This window comes from Lissotriton helveticus, chromosome 9, assembly GCF_964261635.1.
Source record: "Lissotriton helveticus chromosome 9, aLisHel1.1, whole genome shotgun sequence".
NCBI lineage: Eukaryota > Metazoa > Chordata > Amphibia > Caudata > Salamandridae > Lissotriton > Lissotriton helveticus.
Genome location: NC_136070.1, coordinates 820,914,608 through 820,938,539, shown reverse-complemented (window position 1 = coordinate 820,938,539; position 23,932 = coordinate 820,914,608). Strand labels below are relative to the sequence as shown.

General features: G+C 46.4%; 1 protein-coding gene across 2 annotated transcripts in view; it reads right to left on the bottom strand.

Annotated features, from left to right (window-relative positions):
- Positions 1-23,932, bottom strand: part of LOC144781907 (protein jagged-2-like) — a 672,332-nt gene that overhangs the window by 518,745 nt on the left and 129,655 nt on the right. For both annotated transcript variants that reach the window (XM_078660988.1, XM_078660989.1), the window contains exon 2: positions 23,400-23,696. In XM_078660988.1, coding sequence (XP_078517114.1) covers positions 23,400-23,696 — 297 coding nt within the window. The remainder of the gene's footprint in view (positions 1-23,399; positions 23,697-23,932) is intronic.

Here is a 23,932-nt window from a genome sequence, read left to right as displayed (position 1 = left end):
AAGAAGACAGCACACGCACTTTACCACTGGTTAGCAGTAGCTAAGTGCACAGAATTCTGAGGCCAACAAAAATGAGATCAGCAAAAATGGAGGTGCAAGGCAAAATGTTTTAAGTAAAGTGCACTCTAAGGCTGACTGGTCAAACCCTTACACATATATCAACTCCCGAATATTGACCAGCAACATATTGTCAAGGTAAGCATACATATGGAAGTATAGACTTACTACTCTAACTTCACATCTGCTTACCTTGGGGATATGTTGTTGGTAGGAGTGATTAATTTGTAAAAGAATAGGCACCAGTGTGCAGAGTTTTGGTCAGAAGCTTGTGGCAGGTGCTTTCAAATTTTGGGGTTGTGAAATACCAAGGCCGCATGGTCTTGATCCTACCTTATGCCTCTCTCATCCACCACCAGACACTTTTTGCCCCTACGATTACTCTTTTACGGTCTTTTTCATTCTTACTTTCTTTCTTTGTGACTGTTTTCGTCTTTCTCTTACTCCCCTTTCCTAGTTTTGTATACATCTCTCTCCTGCTCTGGGTCAAAATCTGATGAGCGGAAAAATAAGTGCAGCTCCCCAAAAATGAGTACCAGTGGACTCCACCTTCAACCACCGGGTGAAATTAAACACTGGTTGGTAGTCAATATTAATGAAACTGATATATGTGCATTTCAGTATTCACCTTCAGCGATTTGACTCCACTCTCCCGGATCACGGTGATAAGGGGATCTCCAATACCATCAAGCACCTAAAACCCCTACTGCAGAAGGATCAAATATAAGAGCCACACGCAGCTGCTAAGAAGGAGGCGGCAAAGCGACAGCAAGCCAAGATGTGACCACAAGATGGTAAATGATTTAAAGACGGAAAAAGATTAGCTCAAGTGTCTGAGAGCAGGCGGGAAGACCTGGATGTGTTCCAAGCAGCCCGGAGTGAATCATCCATGTGTGTCAGACAGAGATTGCACCTCCACAACTGAATCCTAATATCTGCCTGCGGGAGACCATGCCACAGTGACCCGCTCGAATGTACAGCCATGGTTATCAGAGTCCTTCACAGACGTCACTCAAGGACATTGTGGTGTCCTTGACTGACGTCCTACATGTCTTGCTTCAATAATTTGCATTCGCCATGTGCACTCTAGATTTATGCGCTCGTATTCTTACAAAGAATATATGTCTAAGGTTCTCGGTTACAATGGTTTCAATTGGGTGAGGCAATGACCTAATCAACATCACTCAGCCATAGTTGGCATTTTAGTCCAATATTGCACTTATCACTACCTCATTGTGAGCCCCATCATTTGGAGTGGCATTGAGGTGCTCAACGGTTAGCTTCACTAGGAGCCCCAGATGGACCATATTGCTTATGGTGTCAATTTAGGGCCAGCGGCAGATGTCTGGAATAGCTGCGCTTACTGTTTGCATGTGGTGGGAGCCAGCACTCAGTTTAGGAGATTAGAACTTGTTTTACATCATTAGCCTTTGACCCAGAACAAGAGAGAGCAAGGCAGAAATGGGGGAAAGAATGAGGACCAGAAAGATGAGAACGCAGTGATAAAGGGAGAAAACAGGGATTGAAAAGAACCTGCAATAGTGAGATAAACAGACAGTGTGTGTAGGGTGAAGGACGAAAGAGGAATGAGGCCTTGGTATTCGACAGCCCCAGCATTCAGCAGCACCGTTGCAGAACACCTAAGAAAACATTGGAACCATGCACTTATTATTTCTTTACAAGTTAATCTTTAGGAACATGTTTATTTATATGAAGTATTTGTGGTGAGGGGATTGTGTTAAATTAAAGTGTTGTTGCTAGTGCTTTGGGAGTTTGCCATATCCGCAATTACAGGTGCTCCTATGCCTTTTAAACTGCCCTTGCCGTACCCCAATAGGGCCAGTCAAAGGTCGAGGTCCTGACGACCTTTCTTATTGGATTCCTTCTTCGTACCCCCTCTTGGATATTTGGCGGGCTAAAAGTTTCTTGTGCATCTGATTGCTCCTTACTTCTGCTCTTCCCACCTCTAGTCCTCATGACAGAGAGTGCAGGCCCCCCGAGGAAGTGAGGGTCGCAGACCAGTCTTCTCCCAGGGTCCTTTGTGCTGGTTAGAGAACAGGGTGGAGATAGGTCAAGTTAGGGGAAGGGGAGGGTTTTAGGTAGTGCTATAAAGGTGTCAGGAGAGGAGTATCCGGTCTCTTCCTTACACAAAGCACCACAGGGAGGGGATTAAAAAAGATATTGGTTTTTATTGCCTATAGGTCTATGTTCTTACTGAGCAGCGTGGAGAAGGCAGACATGTCTGTGCTGGACAGCAATGCAGCCCGGGAGGCCCTCATCACACTGGGAGAAGCAGGTAGGGCCTCCCTTTTGCAGCCGGACGTCCCCAACCAGGCCTGGTTCGGGACGCGCTGCCCAATGCGCTCAGCGTTGGGGGGATCGCGGCGGTGGTGGCTTGCCTTCCCGAGCCACCACCTACTGGGAAACTGTTGACGGGCCTGGTGGGGCCCAAACAAGGCACAGGTGGAGCGAAGCACGGGGGCAGGAGGAAAAGCCTCCCAGCGCGACTCCCAGAAGAAGATGAGGCAGTTTTGGTGAAGGGCGGGGGCCGGGCCTTTCCCTCCAGAGACAGCGCTGCCACGTGCAGGCAGCAAGAAAAGAACAGAGATTTTGGGCCTCCCAGGGGGAAATGGGACATTTGATCTCTCGGTGAGGCCACCCCTGGGAGAGCTGAGAGACGAATGACTGGGCCCCCAGGCCTTGTTCTGAAAAAAAAAGCAAGTGGGCTACGCCTGGTCAGGGGATGGGAGGGCTGGGTAGGGAAGGAGTCCCTAAATTGGCTTAGGACGGTGGTTCACCTGACCCAGTGGGGAGAGGGTGGCTTCCATACCAAGAGATACCCAACCCAGCAGAAGGCAGTGGATAGATTTAGAGGTGCGTATCTGGGAGCAGCTCCTCCTCATACAGGAGACTGAAGAAAGAAGGGCAAGCCTGTATGAGGAGAGGGAGAGGAAGAGGGTGACTGCCCTCACTCCTGGGATGGGGGACCCCCAGAATAATGAGACTCAGGGAAAAAAAAGAGGGCGGGTGGCCATAGCGTCAGAGGACAGTGGGTATGGGTCCTAGAAGAGCAGGACAGAGAGGGGCTTAAGGTGGCAGCCAGCAGAGCTCGGGGGCCTGGTGGTGTACGGCACTCCTCCCCAGGTTGGAGCAGCCTGCTGGGGGTGGGGGGAGCAAGACCGGCGGGTGAGGCCGGTAGAAAGGTGGCCATGCCAGCAGGGCGCAAGGCGGCCTCAGGCCATTGGCCCGAAGCAGCAGGGGGTCCGTGGCATCCTGCCCTCCTTAGAGGCATTGCACACAGGGAATCGCAGCAGAGCATCACCCATTGCAACATGAAGCGTATGTGCAGGGTGAGAAATGTGTGGTGGAGGAGCCTGTGTGTGCCGAGACTGTAGGTGAAGCGGAGCTGATGCTTGATTATGAGGATGATAGTGACAAATGAGAGGAGGGAGAGTTGCGTAATGATGAAGATGAGGCACTGGTGAGACCTGGGAAGGGAATGAAGACAACCGGAGAAGTTGGTGTGTTTCAGGTGGCAAGTGGGGCCAAGGGGAGTGGCAAAACCAGCGAACACCGGAGCACCGGTGACTGCCACAAAGAAAAGATCATCAACAGTGACATGATGGCAAGTAAAAGCAAGTGATGGATGACATGGGATGTGGGGTATATGGGCTCTAGGGGTAAGCCTTGTAGATCTGTGGGGATGGAGGATGGTGTGATGGTCGAACCATGGACCGCACGTATGGGCAACGTGGCGGAGCCCGCAGAACCAAAGACAGGGGAAGGTGGTGAATATCTGGTGGGTACTGGGGTCCAGATGGATGGTACAGTGGGGAAGGATGGGAAAGAAGAGACTGAGGTGGATAAACATAAGAAAAGGCAGCCCTATATGGGTCTGACCATGCTTTTGGGGTCCCATTTGTCAGAAAAAAACAAGAATAGGATTTGAGGATTTGGAAGCATGAATATGTTGAAGTTTTCAAGCTCCTCCATAGTGAGAGGGAGTGGGAGTTGATCAGGAGGCCGAGGGTGCCCATTAGCATGGAAAATTGGACCTCTGCTTTCTTGATTTACACTAGCATTTATTGTGAGCGTCAGTTAGACAGGCCAATAGCTTTGCTGAAATATATTGACATCATTCGAAAAGCACAGATGCATTTTGGGGGATATGCCTGGCTGATCTATGATGAGGAGTTTTGGACTAGGGTCAGTATTAAACTGGATAAGCCATGGGGGGAGGTGGATTTGGAACTTTGGATGCAGTGGATGTCGTCCACTCAATCCTCAGAGTCCACGCATACAGCCAGTGGCCTGCCAGTGACGTACCAGTCCTTTCAGCCCGACCCGCTCCACAGGGAGCTGGGGTGGGAAATACTCAGAAACCACCAGGGCTCACCACAGGGGCATGCTGGAACTGTAATAAGGGATTCTGCTCCAAACGTAGGGGACGCCATCCTATCAAACAATGTTTCACTTTGGCCAGTCCGGCAGAGCAGTGGAAGGCCTCTAGAGGCTGGGGGCAATCTGGCGCGATGGGCCCCTACCCCAGTTAAAGTGGAAGCTCTAGGGCCATGAATCTCGGCTTATCCTGACAAGGGGGCGGCATTGCGGTTGATGTGGTGTTTCACTGAGGGGTTTTGGGTGGGGTACCAAGGTCTAAGAAGTCGGTAAGGGAACTTCCACATGCAGCGGTGGCAAAGCTGGATAAGGAAGTGACTGAGGGTAGGATTGCTGGTCTATTTTTCGAATAGCCTTTGGAGGATTTGATTATTTCTCCTTTGGGAGTGGTGCCGAAAGAAGAGCCCAAAGAAGAGCAGGGAGAATTCAGGATGATTCACCACCTATCTTGGCCTGAGGGTGGGTCTAGTCAATGACTTCATCGCTGAAGAGGATTCGAGGATACTGTACGCCTCAGTGGATGATGCCATTTGTCTGGTCCGGGTGTGTGGCCGGGGGACCGAAATGGCAGAATGTGATGTCAAGTCTGGTTTCCGCTTGCTGCCCATCCACCCTGTTGATTTTTCTCTACTGGGAATACAATTTAGGGGTGCCATTTTTGTGGACAAAGTCCTGCCGATGGATTGTGCTATTTCTTGCTCCTTATTTGAGCTGCTCAGTACATTTCTGCCGTGGGTTTTCACCAAAACCAGAAGACACCGAGGGGTGTCTTATTACCTTGGCAAATTCTTGTTTGGGGGGCGAGAGCTTCGGGTGACTGTGTTCGGGTGTTGAACCAATTTGAGGCCTTAACACAGGAGTTTGGGGTGCCTTTGGTGCCTATGAAAATGGCAAGATCTAGTTGTGAGCTGACGTTCCTGGGCATTGAGCTGGACTCGGTGTGGTGGGTCTGTCTACCGAAGGGGAAAGTGGAAGAGATCCATGCTTTTGTGTTACAGTTTATTGGTGAACGAATGATTGAATTAAGGGCTGTGCACAAATTGCTGGGTTTCTTGAATTTTGCATGCAGGGTGGTGAAAGGAGGGAGGACTTTTTGCAGGCGTCTTGGCATGGCCATGTCAGGGGCGGTGCTGCTACACCACAGGGTGAGAATCTCCTTGGGTGTCCGACCTGGGTGTTTGGCAGACTTTTCTGGAAGAATTCAATGGGGTGTCCCCAGATTTTGTTAGAGGAGAACACGCTCTGGCAGGTCCAGATCTTTTCAGATGCAGCCGGATCTTTGGGGTTTTGGGCTGTTTTGGGATGGAAGGTAGTACACGGAGAAGTGGCTGCCACATTTGGTGAGTCAGGGACTGGGCCTTGCCTTTTTGGAGTTTTTTCCACTGCTGGTGGCACTGGCTGTTTGGGGAGACGAGTTGAAGAACAGGATGGTGCTTTTCCAACTGGTGAACAGGCAAAGAGCGAAGAATCTGAGGGTGTTACGGCTTTTGCGAAGGTTCATGTTGGAGTGCTTGCGGCTTAATATAGTTTTCAAGGCAAAGCACGTACCGGCAGTCAGCAATTATATAGCTGATTCCTTGTCTTGTTCGCAGTGGCATCACTTTCGCTGTCTGGCGACAGGAATTGAGGAATTTAAGACAGAGCTGCCGGCGGACATCTGGGCCTGGGGGAAATGAGAGTGATTTGACTGGTCGAGAAGTTGTTGGCTGAAACTACCTGAAGAAGCTACAAGTTGGCATGGAGCGAGTTTATGGAGTTTTGGGGCTTTTCTTCAGAAGTCAGGATAAGGAGCAGGGAGTGTTGCGTTTTGTTCTTAGTTGCATGGCTAAAGTGCTGTCACATACCCCTATTGTGGGCAAATTGGCTGGGATTTCCTTTTATGGTAAACTTTATTTGGGTTTCAACCCTGCAAAGGATGAGATTCTGGGCAAGATGCTGAAGAGGTAGGGCCGGAATGCGGGGGAGAAGGGAAGCTCTGTGAGACGGTATTACATTTAAGTTGCTGCAGGAGCTGTTGGGTGTTTTGCTGTTGAACTGTTATGATCCATTTGAGGTTTCAGTTTTCAGACTGCATGAGCTGGAAGTTTTTTGGGGTGTTTCGGGTCTCTGAACTGTTGGGGACAGCTTGCCAGGGAGGGCTTTTGAACGAGGAGGTACGTTTGGATCAGGGGAGGTTGCGGATCTGACTGAGATGGTCTAAAATTGACCAGGTGGGCAGGGGCCATTGGGTGTGGCTGGCGGAGGGAGGTTGTAGTGAAGTCTGCCCCGTCTGGAAATGGCGTGCTTTCCTATTGTTGCCCGGAAGGTGTTCAGCAGGGGTATTTCGTAACGTGACAGGCAGCAGAGTCACAGCTTTTCAGTTACTGGCAGTGTTACGCATGGCTTTACACAAACTAGGCCGGGACCCAGCTAGCTTCGGCACTCATTTCTGGATTGGAGCAGCGACGATGGCTGCGCCTTTGGGGTGGTCTTGGGGCAGAATTCATCAGATTGGCAGATGGAGGTTGAGATGCTGCAAGCGATATATGCAAAAGTAGCGGGGACTGCTAACTTGGGGGAGAGGGCCTGTTGAGGGATGATTTTAGGGCTTGATCTAATCGTTTCTCTTTTTTTTCTGCAGAATGTGTGAGCGGGCCTGGAACCAAGATTGTTACCTGGATTGTGGGACATTCCTTTGTGCACTGGGCAGCGAACTACGCACACCAACAAGTTTATGGATGAAACCTGGGCTCGAGGAGCAGCCACCAGAATGTTCTTTGGTGGGGTACAGGGGGCATGCTTTGGGGTGCGCTTTTACCATGGCAGACAAAGTTGGTTCCGCATAGAGGCTGCCCGGACATGCTTTTGATTCATCTGGGAGAAAATGACTTAGTGCACTTGTCTGGACTGACATTACTCCATCATATGCATAGGGATTTGGAGGCGATCAAAAGGATTTTTTTCGGGAACATGTGTTGTTTGGACTGAATTTGTTCAGTGCAGGGTCTGGAAGGGGGCGTAAAACATGCTGCAATTATTAAGGCTCGGAGGAAGTTGTAAGGGGCAATGAGGGTTTCTGCCAGGCACATGATATCAAGGTGATTGCGCATGGGGGGGAGGAAGCAGGTCTTTTTAGGGATGATGGAGAGTACATTTCGCGCTTGGGGAATGTGTACTACATGATGAAATTTCACAACATGGTAAGCTCACTGTGGAATATGTCGATTTGGTGTCACAGATCTTATTGATGAGATGCGAATGGTGCACTGGATTGTAGGTGGAGCAGGCAATCACCCTTTGGGGTTTTCCTGCTTGGCGGTACTTTGGAGGCATGGTGAGTCACATACGGGCAGATCCACCCCTCGCGGGTGACTAATGGTGGTGCGCAGGATGAAATTAGCAATGGAAGGAGCTTCAAGGAAGGATGTTTGAAGGGCAAGAGAAGGAGAGATTGGGTATGTTGAATGAGGTCAGCGAGTGAAAGGGGGAGGAGTGAAGCAATGAGATGGTATCTCTGCTCGAGGGAGTTGTGAATGATGAGGCGTGAAGGAAACTGTATGGGTTTTGTCAGGATTCATATTTCGGAATTATTGTTAGTGTTAATAAAGTTGTTAGTATGTCAGCAACTTTGTCCTAATAAATGGACTTTTAAGCTTCTATAACAACATGGAGTGTGGTTATTGCATGATGTACGCCCCTGGGGGAAGTGAGGGTCGCAGACCAGTCTTCCATTGGGGTACTTCATGCTGGGCAAAGTTCAGGGTGGGCGTGGGTCAAGTTACGGGAAGGGGAGGGTTTTAGGTAGGGCTATAAAGGTATCAGGCGAGGAGTATCTGGCCGATTCCTGACACCAAGCACCACCGGGAGGGGATTAAAAAGTTAGTCCTCCCACCCACCCTACATGTTGTAGGAGGTTGGGAGGGAATTTGTGGTTACAGCGTTGCCAGTTTAGGACAGGTTGCAGGGCGTTAGCAGTACTTTAGAGGGTTTGTGAGTCATATAATGGCAGATCCCCCCTCTCTGGGGGGAGTGTTCACAGGTGACTGATGGCGGTGCTTGGGGTGCAATGAAAGGAGCTTCAAGGGAGGGTGTTTGGCTGGCAAGTGAAAGAGAGATTGGGTATATGGAACAAGGTCATCGAGTGAAATGGAGAGGAGTGAAGCAATAAGATGGTATCTCTAGAGAAGGGGAAGAGGGTGAGTTGTGTATGGTGTGGGGAGAATTAAACTGTACGGGTTATGTCAGGGCTCATATCTTGGAATTATTGTTACAGTTAATAAAGTTATTAGTATGTTAGCAACTTTGTCCTAATAAACGGCCTTTTACACTTCTATAACAACGTGGAGTGTGGTTATTACACAAGGTCACTTTTGCTGATCCTTTGGGGTTTAAGGCTTCCCAGGTCCACACTGCTAACTAGGACCTTCACTCGGTCCTTCTTGCTGCCCCTGTAGTTACCAAACACTGAGTTCCAACAGTACCTTATCGCTGCACATGGTTTCCCAGGACATCTATATCAGTTTAGTCATGGTTTTAAGCGTACCCATTCAATAAAGGAGTAGTTCTGCCGTAACCGCCATCGCCGTGGGTGCACACCGCGCAGGTGAACATGGAGATGCAAGAGGCAATGAATGTTGCCGCACAAACGTACCTCTGGTACATGCCTGTGACTGTTAGTTTCAAGTTTCAAGTTTTATTTTATTATGATAAGGAACTCTTTATGAGGTCCACATAAAACAGCATATACATACAACTGACTGTTAGTCATCCAGTGTGCAGGCTAAAGGGCCCCAGGATGTGTGCAAGCAAGCTATTTACTGCAAACAGTAGCTTCCAGGAAGTGGAAACTGAGGAAGGATGTTAAAGTATTTGTTTTAGTTCTACCTTTTGCTTTAACAAACAGACAATGAAACAGGTTGAATGGCACAAGTCAGGTACCAGAGTGTCTATCCATATGGGGGTCAGCTAACAAGTTGGGATTAAGGAAGCTGCATGAACCAGGGTGCACCACCGTGTGAAAGGTAAACATATAAGCCCTCCTGGTCCGCACTGAAGGCTGAAAACCATTGGTTTTCAGGGTTTGTCAAGGTATAAACAATGACTGCAAAATAGTTTACATATTACTGCAAAGAAATAGGTTCAATTGTGAGCTACACTTTCCAGATTCCACATTAGTGACCAGCACACGATAGGCCCTCGTGTGAAAGTACTGCAGCATCCCGAATACAGTGTTTTGTGAGGCAATGTTGTGTGGATTGAGGGAGCGGAATGAGAGGCGGATAACAAGATTAGTTCTTCTCATGAGGTTTAAAGTCTTAACAACTGAGGGTAGGAAAGTTCTTCTTATATGTAAGAAAAGCAGTAAAACCTATTAGCAAATGCTGCAAAAAATATAAAAGTCTGATTTTTTACAAGACACAAGCAATACCAGTTGAGTATTGTGCGAATTAAAAGTTAGATTTTTTTAATATACTGCTCAATGTAAAAGGTTTTATTTTTATTTCTATACAGTTTTAAATTGTTGATCTCGGTCTCAGTCAAGGTCTAAATCAATTAATAAACTTGACTTGAAATTTTGCGTAGGGTGCCCTCGTGTGAGCGCTACCACACCGTTGTGACGAGTATAAGACACTTGTACTATGCAGTGCGTAACTATGGTGTGGTAAGTAAGTAGGAGTTAGTGGCTGGCATATGTACCACAGCCACAAAACTAAGATACTTCTTTTTATATGATACACTTTTATGCCACATTTTAGAGACATTTTTAGGCCCGTACTTAGTTTCCTTACAAGGCATAAACTTGCATAATTCTGAAGTGAAATGTAGGGAATTTTCTGCATTTTGCATAATACCGAATTTCCCATGATTTAAGCCCACAGTAGCCTGGTTGGAGCAGACAGTGTTTCCCGGGGAAACATTTTCCAATGGAACCAGTCTCCTGCCAATATCTCAAATAACTTTTGTAGGCGAGGTATGCGCTAGAAAAGTCACACCAGATACTTGTCTAAAACCTTTTATGCACTTTGTGGAATTTAGCATAAGTTCACGTAATATTCCAGAAATGTTCCCGTAGGTCTAGAAATTTTGAAGATAATGCCATAAACATAATAAATACACTGATTAAAGTGGCATTATTCCAATGGAGCGTTGAACTTGAGAAGATGTTCCTATAAGTTAAAAATGGATTGTGTTCACTTGGGTCAACACAAGCTCACAGTATCATCTTTACTCAAGGCGATCAGGAGCCCTCCAATGCTAACAAAACAACCCCCTCATACAAACCCAAAGTACATCAATAACAAAGCAACTAACAAAGCACTCATTGTGCAACTCAGTACTGCAATAGGCAGACAACATAATGTCACTGCTGCAAAAATAGCACTATACTACAAGACTAACGAAATAGTAATATTGCCTACTGAACACTAATATTTCCAGTGCAAAAGCTCATAGCCAGCATTTAGTTCAAGGTGATGTGGTGTAGAGGTTTTCTGATTTGTTTCTTTCAAGCACAACACCACATTCTTAATCAATCACTAAGCAAAGTCACGGCCCCAGCACAGAATCTTGGTGCCAACCATACCACAATTCCAACCTCAACATGTTACTGATCCAACACAATGCTACAGTAACAACACCAACGAAGCACAACTGTGGAAAATGCTGATAGTATTACACTGCTGTACCAATACCTAGTAACGCTACCACACCAACCCCAACACAATGCTGCTGTATCAACACAGTACAATTACACCCAAAACAATGACACAGTACCAACCCCAAAACAAGCTGATGTACCAATTCCAAAACACTGCTTCTGTACCAGCCCCAACAAAAAGCCTGCACCAACCGCAATATATTATTACTTCACTGACCCAACACTTATCGACTGTACGAAATCCAACTCAACACTGGTGTATGGTTTATAGAGCACTGCAGTGCTATCTCTCTGCCACAGTCAGCAGAGACCGGAATAATTCACAGTAGAGTAACAATTCCTGGAAAGACTCATGAGCACAGATTTCTAGGACCATAACAGGCAAAGGTCAGCTGTTAAAACAGTCGAAAGTTGAACTGCTTTACTTTCCTAGATGCTACCACCTCTAACTGACTCCTACACACCCTTCCCCCAAACCTCACCAAAGTGCAAGAACATAGAGAGGTGCCTGAGGGACATCCGTTTTCCTAGAAAGTATGGCGTCAATAAACACAATGTATACGGCCTAAGGCTTGAACTGAACACTGACCAATGTATGGACTCAATGAAAGGCTTTCAAAGCTAGTTTTAAGTTGAACTGCACTGAAACTGACACGATCACAGATTCTGAACATCAACACACTAATCCTGTTTGGGTTCCAGAGTAGCGTGCTACTCCTCAAAAAGCGCTTGATGCCTCACAGTCATCAGGTGTACCAAGCGCTATATAAATTCAAACCCCTCCCTGTTCTATCTCCCCACTATCATTTTCAACCCAAATAACAGACTCACGTGTCCACCGCTCAACTTAATTTCATATTTCCCTATACTAACTCACCACTAATCCTTTTTGGGTCCTGAAGTAGAATGCTACTTGCCGAAAAGTGCACCAACGCCTCGTCAGGGGTAGTAAGCTCTATATAAATTTAATTATAATTGCAATCCTAGGTTCAACCCCAAAACAAGTAGAGTGTTACCAACCTAAATGCACTGCTACAGTCCTAATCCTGAACAATGTCATTGTAGCACTCCTAATGCTGCCACCTTACATAAAACACTTCACAGAGTCAACATACCAACCTCTGAAGAACGCCTTTACTTTACCGAAAAAAACAAATCCAGGCTCAATGACATGACTTAATCTTCTACTTTCCCACTTGCTCAAATTAAGCCTGCTCCTCTAACAGTTTAAGATCGTTCAATCGTGAAGCGGAACAGACAGAGGCTTGTAACCTCTATGTTTCCTTTCCTACAAACACACTACACTGTACTGCGCAGAACTGTAGTGCTCTAACTCTTGCTCAGTCACTCTCATCTAGAAGTCCAAGATTGTGAAATTTGAGAGTAAAATGGGCAGGGAGTGGTGCCCTATGTCCTTCCATGCGTCCCGAACGCACTCCCTCGTTGGGCCCAATGTAGAGTCAAAAGCTTATGGACTCTGGTAGAGCAGACATCTTGGCAACCTTGGATGCGCCCAACTTAAGCTAGGTGAGCACACCGAGGAGGACTCCTCCTTGTGCCCTGTTACCACTGCCCTCCCAGAGATCGAACACCTGATGGAATGGAGTGGAATGTATGTATTAGCGCTGGCTCTATCTTTTCCCATCTCTCTCTTCTGTCTGCGGGGGTTGTAAGAAAAAGTTTGACAATGGATAGGCAGCTGACTGTGCCTAAACTGCAGACAATGCAAGAGGGGTGGAAGGCATTAGCCTCTTACTTACCTGGATTTCGCCTGGATCTAGTTTCCACTTACTGATTGCCTGATTGATTGACAGGCCCTATTTCTGTTATCACGCAGACACTCACACAAAAACCTGACTCAAATACACACACACTGATTCACTCTATGGTCTGGGGGTGTACCACATAGATCATGGGTAACTCCCTGATTGTGAAATCATTTGAACCATCAGCCTACGACACACTGTCCCAAAGACATATAGCCACAGGACTTTAAAGGTGCAGTTGGGGAGCCCTAACCGTAAACCAGTGCTGCCTCAAGTTTCAAGTGAGACCCAATGGTCCAGTGCATGAGTGTATGCCTTGGGCCCCCTTAGAGCCTCAGCCACCAGAAGTATCTGACCACAACCAGTTGCTAATGAGATATGAGCCTGTAAAGGTTACTCTTGGGGAGCCTTCTTTCCCGCTGGCTCTGTTGTGAGTCTTTGATATAAGAATAACCCCAATAATACATTGTGGGTAGGAGAGGATGGATTTTGATGTGTTGTTCTAGAACAGGGGTCTCCAACCTTTTGTATAATAAGAGCTACTTATGTTAAATGAAACATACATTGGAATTTTGAATTTAAGACCAGATTCAGTTGACAACCAGAAACAATTATTAGCGTGGACAATCTCTTGAACTCCAGGCCGCTGAGACTCTAGGACAAAAAGCATACATTGCATAGCACCTCTGATAATGATTTAACATTCTGTCTCGCACTTGGAGCTGCTGAGGAACACGCCCCGTAGTACAAGCTCGCTGAGTAAAGATCGCAGGATACTTACAGTCTCTGGTCAATAATATAACACTCTATATCGGCAACATATTATTTGAGTAAAATGCCTTACCGCGTGAGCACAAAAAAACTGCTTGTGATATATCTGAGTCTCAGAAGGATCTAAGGCCTAGTTTAATCCGGTGTTTCTAATTTCAAGTACCTTCCTTTACAACTTATTTTTTTTCTATTTGAATGTACTTTTGAGTTGGGTTAAAAATACAAAAACAAAAAATGCAAGCAGCAAAATTTAATAAACCAATTTAACAACATTTAAGAAAAGAGAAAAGAAAGCAATGCGTTTTCTTATTGCAAAGAACCATGGCAGACAAATTGAAGCATATTCAGTGACACAAGCAATAGAAATCTCAAAGCAACTCAGAATTTTCCTCTTCAAAAATCTTCAGTCGAGCAAATCAAGGTAACAAGTGTGACATCCTTTCCAATACCAGAAGCTGACCCAATCTAAAAAATAATTGGACACGTCGATCCTCAGGGTAATAGTTCATACAAAACTCAGATTGGTAACATACATTGCATAGGATAATGGCACATTCATATGACAGAGGTCGGCCATAAAGGTAAGATCACTCTCTTTCCCAAAAACATTTTTAAATAAGTGCGTGAAGAAAATTAACTTTTGGCTGAAAGTATACTTGGTTGCAGATTGCTATGAATTTCGGTTCTTCTATTTAGATATCTAGAAATCATATTGGGAAGGACCATGGCGTGTGATTCCATGCTACATGTGTTAGGAAGATCTTAGTACATCATTATAATTACCTAAAGACTCAAAACTTGGCAGAAGTAAAACCATGCTCCATCCTTGACAACTGCATTGGTACTGATTTCCATAGTGTAGTGGTTTCTCTCGAAAGCATGTCTTCTATGGTATCAAGGTTCTCATTCCTCCAACTCCACCAAACCAGTGAGCACCAAACCTGCCATACCACTATTTCACTTAGCAGCAACTAACGAAAAGAAGCCACCACACCAAATATTAAATCGGATTAAAGCAAGGACAGAAGTAATTACAAGGGAATGCTTGGTCTTCCTCAACAGAGGCCCCCTTAGTACCATTGAACAATACTCCCAAATGAGCAGATTCTTCGATTTTTTTCACCACTTGTCGAAAATGCTCATTTATGAGACTTTTCACTGAAGACCATTCTCTTCGTCTGGTTTATCTTCAGCATAATATTTACAAATCCAATACTCATGTGTCACAAGAGCATACAAGACTAGTATTAGTGTGGTTACAAATAGCAGTGTCATTGACATACAACAGAACAGGCATCACTCTCCCACAGTTATGACGATAATTATCCTGAGATGTTAAGATGGCACTGAAACCGGCAATTAAAAAACATGAAACAGTAGAGAAGCAAGCAAGCATCCCTGCTACACGCCATGAGTAGCCAGAAAACACTAAGTAAATGTCTTGCTTGGTCCAGATGGAACGGTAACCCATGTATTACAACAACGTGCCCCAATCACCTGAAGCAGATGGGAGGGATTGACCATTAGCTTCAACATGCCCCACAAGAGTACCAATCTACAGGTTTAACTTCTGTTTTCAAAATTCAAAAAACAGCAATAATGATTTGGGGTTTCCTTATTAACAGATTCCTTTAAAAGCCCTGAGACCAACAATATATTATGCAGAGTTTACAAATATTTCTAAAATGAAATCTAGCCTCTTGGTACAGCACCAGTCTTTTAGGTCCAGTTAAAGATCTACAAATGTAATCCCTTAACTAATAGCTTATTCGAGGGACAACACATTGCAAAATAGGGTTCATTTCCATGTGAGGCTTAATCATCCTTTTGTCAACATGTATCTAACCCCACAAGGTATTTGTTTGGTCGGTGTATTAAGACATTAGCCCATCAAGTAGGTCTCCTTTTTTCAAGACTTTACAAGGTAGCCCATCAGTCCCATCGACTGAGAGTACTTAACTAAGCAAATTAAAATCTTCAGCCAGTTAGAAGAGGTGCCAGAGGTTCTAGATTATCTGATTCACCATAAGGATCAACTTGACAGATGTGGTGTTGCACTTTATGGGTGGCAGCCAGGCAAATCTTATACTTGTGTAAAGAGGAATTGCAGCATCACCAGCATAAATAAATAAATAAATAAACATTCCCAGATTTCATGATCAATGCTAAAATTATTGGTCACTGACCTTTTCGGATCAACGTTTATCAATTTCCAAAATGTCTTCCTTATCAATGGGTATTTATCAGTAGGTTCACCCATCCTAGTTAGCTTTTTTGTAAAATAAAACCATTACAACTTGTAAATAAAAATTGTTTCTTTAAAAAAACAAAAACATAAGGCTGTGATTGGGCATTGAGTTTAAAGAGTGCCATACTGTATCTGAGTTCCAACCTCCTAATCCTTACTGGAGTGGGCCTTGACTGCTCACCCAAGCTGCACTTAGAGAGTCAAGTGTACAGAGGGAGTAACTTTAGATTCTGATATGTACAGAAACTCATGAGCTTTGCGATAAAAATTGCATATCAAAATACATTTTGTCAAATCAACTGTGCTGATATTTAATGGGAGAAAATGTCCAATAACTACTGATACAAAAGGGGGTGGTAATGGACGGAGCATCTGAACCAATCAAACACTCACACCCAGTCAAAATATCTGGGTTTAATCCATCACCGTTCTTTAGCCCACTCTGCCACCCCAGTTCAGACATGGCTATATGCAAATCAGTCTGACCCTGTGCCTCATGGGAACAGTCCAGCCCGAACTGTGTTTTTTGCAATTTTCACCCCGAGTGGGATGGGTATGCTCAGACGTGAGTCCCAGGCTCTCCGCACCACTGGAGTCAAGCTATCCAGGCTGATGAAGGCTGATAGCCAGAAACCAGTCCTTGGATGCTTGATTCCGGTCTGGGAAAGACATGGCTTGGTAGTTCGGACTGGACTGTTCCCATGAGGCACAGGGTCAGAGCTGATTTGCATATAGCCAGTGTCTAACCCAGGGTGGTGTGGAGTGCAAAAAAAACGATGGATTTAGGCCCAGATCCTTGTACTGGGGTGAATGTATGACATTGTTCTACATTCTGTCCACCAACTGTGTTTTTTGCATATTTCACCCCGAGTGGGCTGGGTATGCTCAGACGTGAGTCCCAGGCTCTCCACACCACTGGAGTCAAGCTATCCAGGCTGATGAAGGCTGATAGCCAGAAACCGGTCCTTGGATGCTTGATTCCGGTCTGGGAAAGACATGGCTTGGTAGTTCGGACTGGACTGTTCCAATGAGGCACAGGGTCAGAGCTGATTTGCATATAGCCAGTGTCTAACCCAGGGTGGTGTGGAGTGCAAAAAACACGTGGATTTAGGCCCAGATCCTTGTACTGGGGTGAATGTATGACATTGTTCTACATTCTGTCCATCAACTGTGTTTTTTGCAATTTTCACCCCGAGTGGGCTGGGTATGCTCAGACGTGAGTCCCAGGCTCTCCACACCACTGGAGTCAAGCTATCCAGGCTGATGAAGGCTGATAGCCAGAAACCGGTCCTTGGATGCTTGATTCCGGTCTGGGAAAGACATGGCTTGGTAGTTCGGACTGGACTGTTCCCATGAGGCACAGGGTCAGAGCTGATTTGCATATGGCCAGTGTCTAACCCAGGGTGGTGTGGAGTGCAAAAAACGATGGATTTAGGCCCAGATCCTTGTACTGGGGTGAATGTATGACATTGTTCTACATTCTGTCCATCAACTGTGTTTTTTGCAATTTTCACCCCAGTGGGCTGGGTATGCTCAGACGTGAGTCCCAGGCTCTCCACACCACTGGAGTCAAGCTATCCAGGCTGATGAAGGCTGATAGCCAGAAACCGGTCCTTGGATGCTTGATTCCGGTCTGGGAAAGACATGGCTTGGTAGTTCGGACTGGACTGTTCCCATGAGGCACAGGGTCAGAGCTGATTTACATATAGCCAGTGTCTAACCCAGGGTGGTGTGGAGTGCAAAAAAACGATGGATTTAGGCCCAGATCCTTGTACTGGGGTGAATGTATGACATTGTTCTACATTCTGTCCATCAACTGTGTTTTTTGCAATTTTCATCCCGAGTGGGCTGGGTATGCTCAGACGTGAGTCCCAGGCTCTCCACACCACTGGAGTCAAGCTATCCAGGCTGATGAAGGCTGATAGCCAGAAACCGGTCCTTGGATGCTTGATTCCGGTCTGGGAAAGACATGGCTTGTTAGCTCGGACTGGACTGTTCCAATGAGGCACAGGGTCAGAGCTGATTTGCATATAGCCAGTGTCTAACCCAGGGTGGTGTGGAGTGCAAAAAAACGATGGATTTAGGCCCAGATCCTTGTACTGGGGTGAATGTATGACATTGTTCTACATTCTGTCCATCAACTGTGTTTTTTGCAATTTTCACCCCGAGTGGGCTGGGTATGCTCAGACGTGAGTCCCAGGCTCTCCACACCACTGGAGTCAAGCTATCCAGGCTGATGAAGGTTGATAGCCAGAAACCGGTCCTTGGATGCTTGATTCCAGTCTGGGAAAGACATGGCTTGGTAGTTCGGACTGGACTGTTCCCATGAGGCACAGGGTCAGAGCTGATTTGCATATAGCCAGTGTCTAACCCAGGGTGGTGTGGAGTGCAAAAAAACGATGGATTTAGGCCCAGATCCTTGTACTGGGGTGAATGTATGACATTGTTCTACATTCTGTCCATCAACTGTGTTTTTTGCAATTTTCACCCCGAGTGGGCTGGGTATGCTCAGACGTGAGTCCCAGGCTCTCCACACCACTGGAGTCAAGCTATCCAGGCTGATGAAGGCTGATAGCCAGAAACCGGTCCTTGGATGCTTGATTCCGGTCTGGGAAAGACATGGCTTGGTAGTTCGGACTGGACTGTTCCCATGAGGCACAGGGTCAGAGCTGATTTGCATATAGCCAGTGTCTAACCCAGGGTGGTGTGGAGTGCAAAAAAAACGATGGATTTAGGCCCAGATCCTTGTACTGGGGTGAATGTATGACATTGTTCTACATTCTGTCCAACAACTGTGTTTTTTGCAATTTTCACCCCGAGTGGGCTGGGTATGCTCAGACGTGAGTCCCAGGCTCTCCACAACACTGGAGTTAAGCTATCCAGGCTGATGAAGGCTGATAGCCAGAAACCGGTCCTTGGATGCTTGATTCCGGTCTGGGAAAGACATGGCTTGGTAGTTCGGACTGGACTGTTCCCATGAGGCACAGGGTCAGAGCTGATTTGCATATAGCCAGTGTCTAACCCAGAGTGGTGTGGAGTGCAAAAAAACGATGGATTTAGGCCCAGATCCGTGTACTGGGGTGAATGTATGACATTGTTCTACATTCTGTCCATCAACTGTGTTTTTTGCAATTTTCATCCCGAGTGGGCTGGGTATGCTCAGACGTGAGTCCCAGGCTCTCCACACCACTGGAGTCAAGCTATCCAGGCTGATGAAGGCTGATAGCCAGAAACCGGTCCTTGGATGCTTGATTCCGGTCTGGGAAAGACATGGCTTGGTAGCTCGGACTGGACTGTTCCCATGAGGCACAGGGTCAGAGCTGATTTGCATATAGCCAGTGTCTCACCCAGGGTGGTGTGGAGTGTAAAAAAACGATGGATTTAGGCCCAGATCCTTGTACTGGGGTGAATGTATGACATTGTTCTACATTCTGTCCATCAACTGTGTTTTTTGCAATTTTCACCCCAAGTGGGCTGGGTATGCTCAGACGTGAGTCCCAGGCTCTCCACACCACTGGAGTCAAGCTATCCAGGCTGATGAAGGCTGATAGCCAGAAACCGATCCTTGGATGCTTGATTCCGGTCTGGGAAAGACATGGCTTGGTAGTTCGGACTGGACTGTTCCCATGAGGCACAGGGTCAGAGCTGATTTGCATATAGCCAGTGTCTAACCCAGGGTGGTGTGGAGTGCAAAAAAGGATGGATTTAGGCCCAGATCCTTGTACTGGGGTGAATGTATGACATTGTTCTACATTCTGTCCATCAACTGTGTTTTTTGCAATTTTCACCCCGAGTGGGCTGGGTATGCTCAGACGTGAGTCCCAGGCTCTCCACATCACTGGAGTCAAGCTATCCAGGCTGATGAAGGCTGATAGCCAGAAACCGGTCCTTGGATGCTTGATTCCGGTCTGGGAAAGACATGGCTTGGTAGTTCGGACTGGATTGTTCCCATGAGGCACAGGGTCAGAGCTGATTTGCATATAGCCAGTGTCTAACCCAGGGTGGTGTGGAGTGCAAAAAAACGATGGATTTAGGCCCAGATCCTTGTACTGGGGTGAATGTATGACATTGTTCTACATTTTGTCCATCAACTGTGTTTTTTGCAATAACTACTGAGGCAGCAAGATTTTGGAAACTTCAGCACCAAAATTTGGAGGGTATTCCTCATTATGGGGGATTATATTTCTTGCATCTGATAAATTTTGACTCATGGGAGTCAAATTGTATCATGTGCAATAACTATTTCATATGCCAACTCACAATGAGAGCCATAGAGTGTAAGGATACTGTCTAGGAGGAACATTTGCATCCTTATGCCACCAAATGTTCCTCCACCTAAAAAAACCACAAAAGATTTCTCAGGCTGTCACCGATGTTCAAACCCCTTAATGAGCATTGCTTGTCCAGAACCTCCAAAGGTGAGTTGGAAACCTCCTCATTTCAGAGGTTTCCAGCCCTTCTTCCCTTTCACTGTGTATTATTAGCTCTTCACTGGGTAACCGTGTGAAAAGAGATAATATCCTGTGACACAAGGTAGCACCAGGTAAATTGGCAGGTCTACCAGTTATAGACGACAGCAGTCAAAATGGATTTCTATCACTAACCACCGACTCCTCTAAGACACTAAGAAAGGTTCATGCATCCTCAGGGCGTATCTTTAGCATGTGCAATCTGGGCCCACTCACAGGGTGCAGATCTCCAGAGATTGTTAGAGCGCCTTGCAGCAGTCTCCATATGACTACGGTCTAAAGAAATGTGTGTGTGAACGCTTTTTAGATCTCGACTGAGCCAGCGCATGTGCTGCTCTGGCGAGACATTTAGTGAGTGGACTTCAGAAAATGCTACCACACGCTTTTGCTTGTGGCGGCCTAGAGCTTGCAGTTACGCGCACAAGTGCGCGCGCCTCGCTCCGCCTCTCTGTCTTGCGCTTTAATGCTCCTCCCCATCCCCCACCACAGAGCGCGTCTCGGGGTGGCACGTGTTTTTGTTGCTTGTTTTGCACAACTTTCCGCTCCTTGCCAGAGCACTCACTCAAGCGCCGCTGAGAAGAGGACACCAGGCCAACCTCGCGGCTATAATGTGTGCTTCGACAGTAAAGCGTACAATGTTGGCGCCCTTTCGTACACGTCATACGATACCCTGAGCTATCATAATGGTGCTAATTTCTTACGCACAGTCGATACCTTGCTGCCTCAATCGCTGTGTCCTCCGCAAAAAACGTTCCTACAAATTCATCTCTTTCAGCGCACAGCGAAGGTCTATTTTATTGTGCTGGTTACGCCTCATGCATTTGTCTGCCTGTCTATTTCTGGAAATCAGTTAAGGGTGAAAAGTTCTCGCCTGGCACGCATTAAACTGAAAGTTGTGCAATATTTGGATGCAGAGCGTCGTTTGTGAATCCCACTAATGGAAATGTGTGCGCTTTTTAGAAGGTGATTGTGACCCCGCCAATCTGTGTTATCTGCCTGTTTTCTGTACTCTATTTTCCTCCTCTTTGTTCCGCTAGTCTTTTTTGTTTTCAAAAATGTAGCACTGACCCTGTAGCGCCTCTTTCCTTCTCACAGCAGCCCCTTGATCTCCCAGCAGTACGGCCTCCCAGGCAGACGCCCTTCCCCGGCGTGCGGGCCTCTAATCTCCCAGCAGTGCGGCTTGCGCCTCATCAGCCAGCCCTGTGATCTCCTTGTAACTCACATGAAAACGCTACAGGCTCGGTGCTCCCATGGTCCCCAGCTAACTTGGTATAGTTCCCTGTTCTGCCCTCCTTCTTTCAGGCCTCTCCGGTCACCTCTGGCCCTCTCCCCCTGTATCTTGCTCTTCGTCTGTTTCCTCTCCCGTCTCTCTCTCTCTCTCTCTCTAATTACCCCTCACTCTGTTTGTCTCTCTTACTCTGCCCCGTCTTGTTATTACTCCATTCTTCCCCTTTCTTTGCTGTCTCCCGAGTTCCCCTTCATTTATAGGTCTCACCTGAAAACGCTACAGGCTCGGTGCTCACCCCGTCCCTGTTCCGCCCTCCGTCTTTCATGCCTCTCCGGTCACCTCTGTCTCCCGAGTTCCCCTTAATTTTCATTATCGCCCAATGTAGCATCATTGGTGTGTTGTGATGTCACACTTAATGGATAAATGACTTTATCGCATGTTAGTATAATGGTATTGTGTTTGTGTGGCTGCGCCTTCTCTTTTGCTTCCAAGCGCCCGCTGATTAACAGAGATTTGTGTTTACTGTTTTACCTGCTCCCTTGGGTCGCACAGTCACTCAGGTTGCAGAATACCAGTGAAATTCACTCTACCCTCACTTCCTGCACACCGACAGCCTCGAGCTCACCATGACATGACTAGAATAGATGACCTATCAGGACTTCGTGCACCACACCAAACTATTCCCATAGAAGTTATTTCCTACAAACACACACCTTGCAACCAAAGCTGCAGCTTCCTGCCCTCATCCTGACAGGGCCTCACTGGTTACAATGACGTGTTGTACAAGTCTGATATAACATAATAAAGACATAACTTAGCATCTACTCTGTAGGTACTAAGACACAATTCAATTTGTGGTGCACCTTACATAAATGACTGTGTAACATCATTATGGGGGAGCTCCAGAAGCAGAGGGCTTGGGCGAGGTCACCCCGGCTTCAAGCAGCGATTATTCCGTTAAGTCCAGACCGCAGGGCCATCTGCGCCATCAGGCCTCGGTGTGTGATTCCATGACTGTCTGCGGGGGAGGGGCTGCATTAGCACTCAGTGTGTGATTCCATGAGGGGACTTTCCAGGTCACTTGTCTGCATTACAGTAATGGCTGCTAAGCCTGGCTGGGTGTGTTGGTAGCTGAAACCTTAACACCCCCCCCCCCCACAAAACAACTTACAATACAATATCAGGACAAAACAAAACTGATGACATTTGTTATTGTAAATACTTTTTTTCAATATGGTCGTTCAGTACATTAAGCCTTCTTGGTCATATATAAGGTAAAAAAATGCTTCTGACACTTTTTTATTATAACTTTTCAGCATGCTGCACAGCAACCACACTTCTCGTCAGCACAGCTTAAAGACATTGGCAAAGTCAATAGCTCTGGCTAAACACTTATACAGCCCCAAAGGCGAGACCTATTGGCTATGCCAATGCTTGTTTTGAAGGCTGTTAGCACTCCTATCAGCTTTTTTCTTTATTTTTCTTTTCATGCCAGCCCTTAATCTAGCCCCCTTCACCTTCATCTCGTTCTTTCCAAATTTTCAATACAGAGACAATTATAGAAGACAAGATCAAGCGGGAGCAAAATTTGGTTTCAAGCAAATACCATCCCTGCTCACCTTCCTAAATGCATCTTTATTTTTGTTACCAAACACTTTAAAAAGCAGTGCTATTTCTGGAAACTTTGTATAGCATTTCTCTTCAGGGTGCTATTCAAATCAATATATTTCTACAAGAGACACTTTTCAAGCCACATTGAAGGCGCCCTTCAAATACAGCAAACCAATGAAATGTAAACAAGTCTCAGAAATAGAAAATGCCTTACCGGCCACGCAAAATGAAACGGGATATGCACACGCCCAAGGATTCCATCTCCATGCCTGGCTCTGATGGTGAAAGTACTGCCTCCCAGCACTGGCGTAGAGCCCGTCCCCATGACGCAGGCCCCGCCAGGCACCACGCGAAGCTGGTACTCCTTCAGGCAAACCCGGAAGTAGGTGCTGCACTCATCTCTAAGACAAGGTGGAGTGCCGCCCTTGCAGCACTCGCCACTGGCCAGCAAACCTCTGTAATTTTGGACCATCTTGATCTGCAGTTCAAATGCTCCGGCTGCTTCTAGATTCTGTAAACGAGATGCAGGAGAGAACGAAGGGGTTAAAACAGAGATTAGCAGTGGTGACGCAAAGTTAGCATATTTTATTTGCGCTTTATATTATGTTTACTTGCAACATGCTTAATCATTACTTATATATGTGCACACATTATATTACATTTAGATTTAGTGAGAACAAGTGATGTATATGTTTTCGATTTAGCTATAGTTGGGATATAAGCAGCTTGACATTGACATTCGTGGTC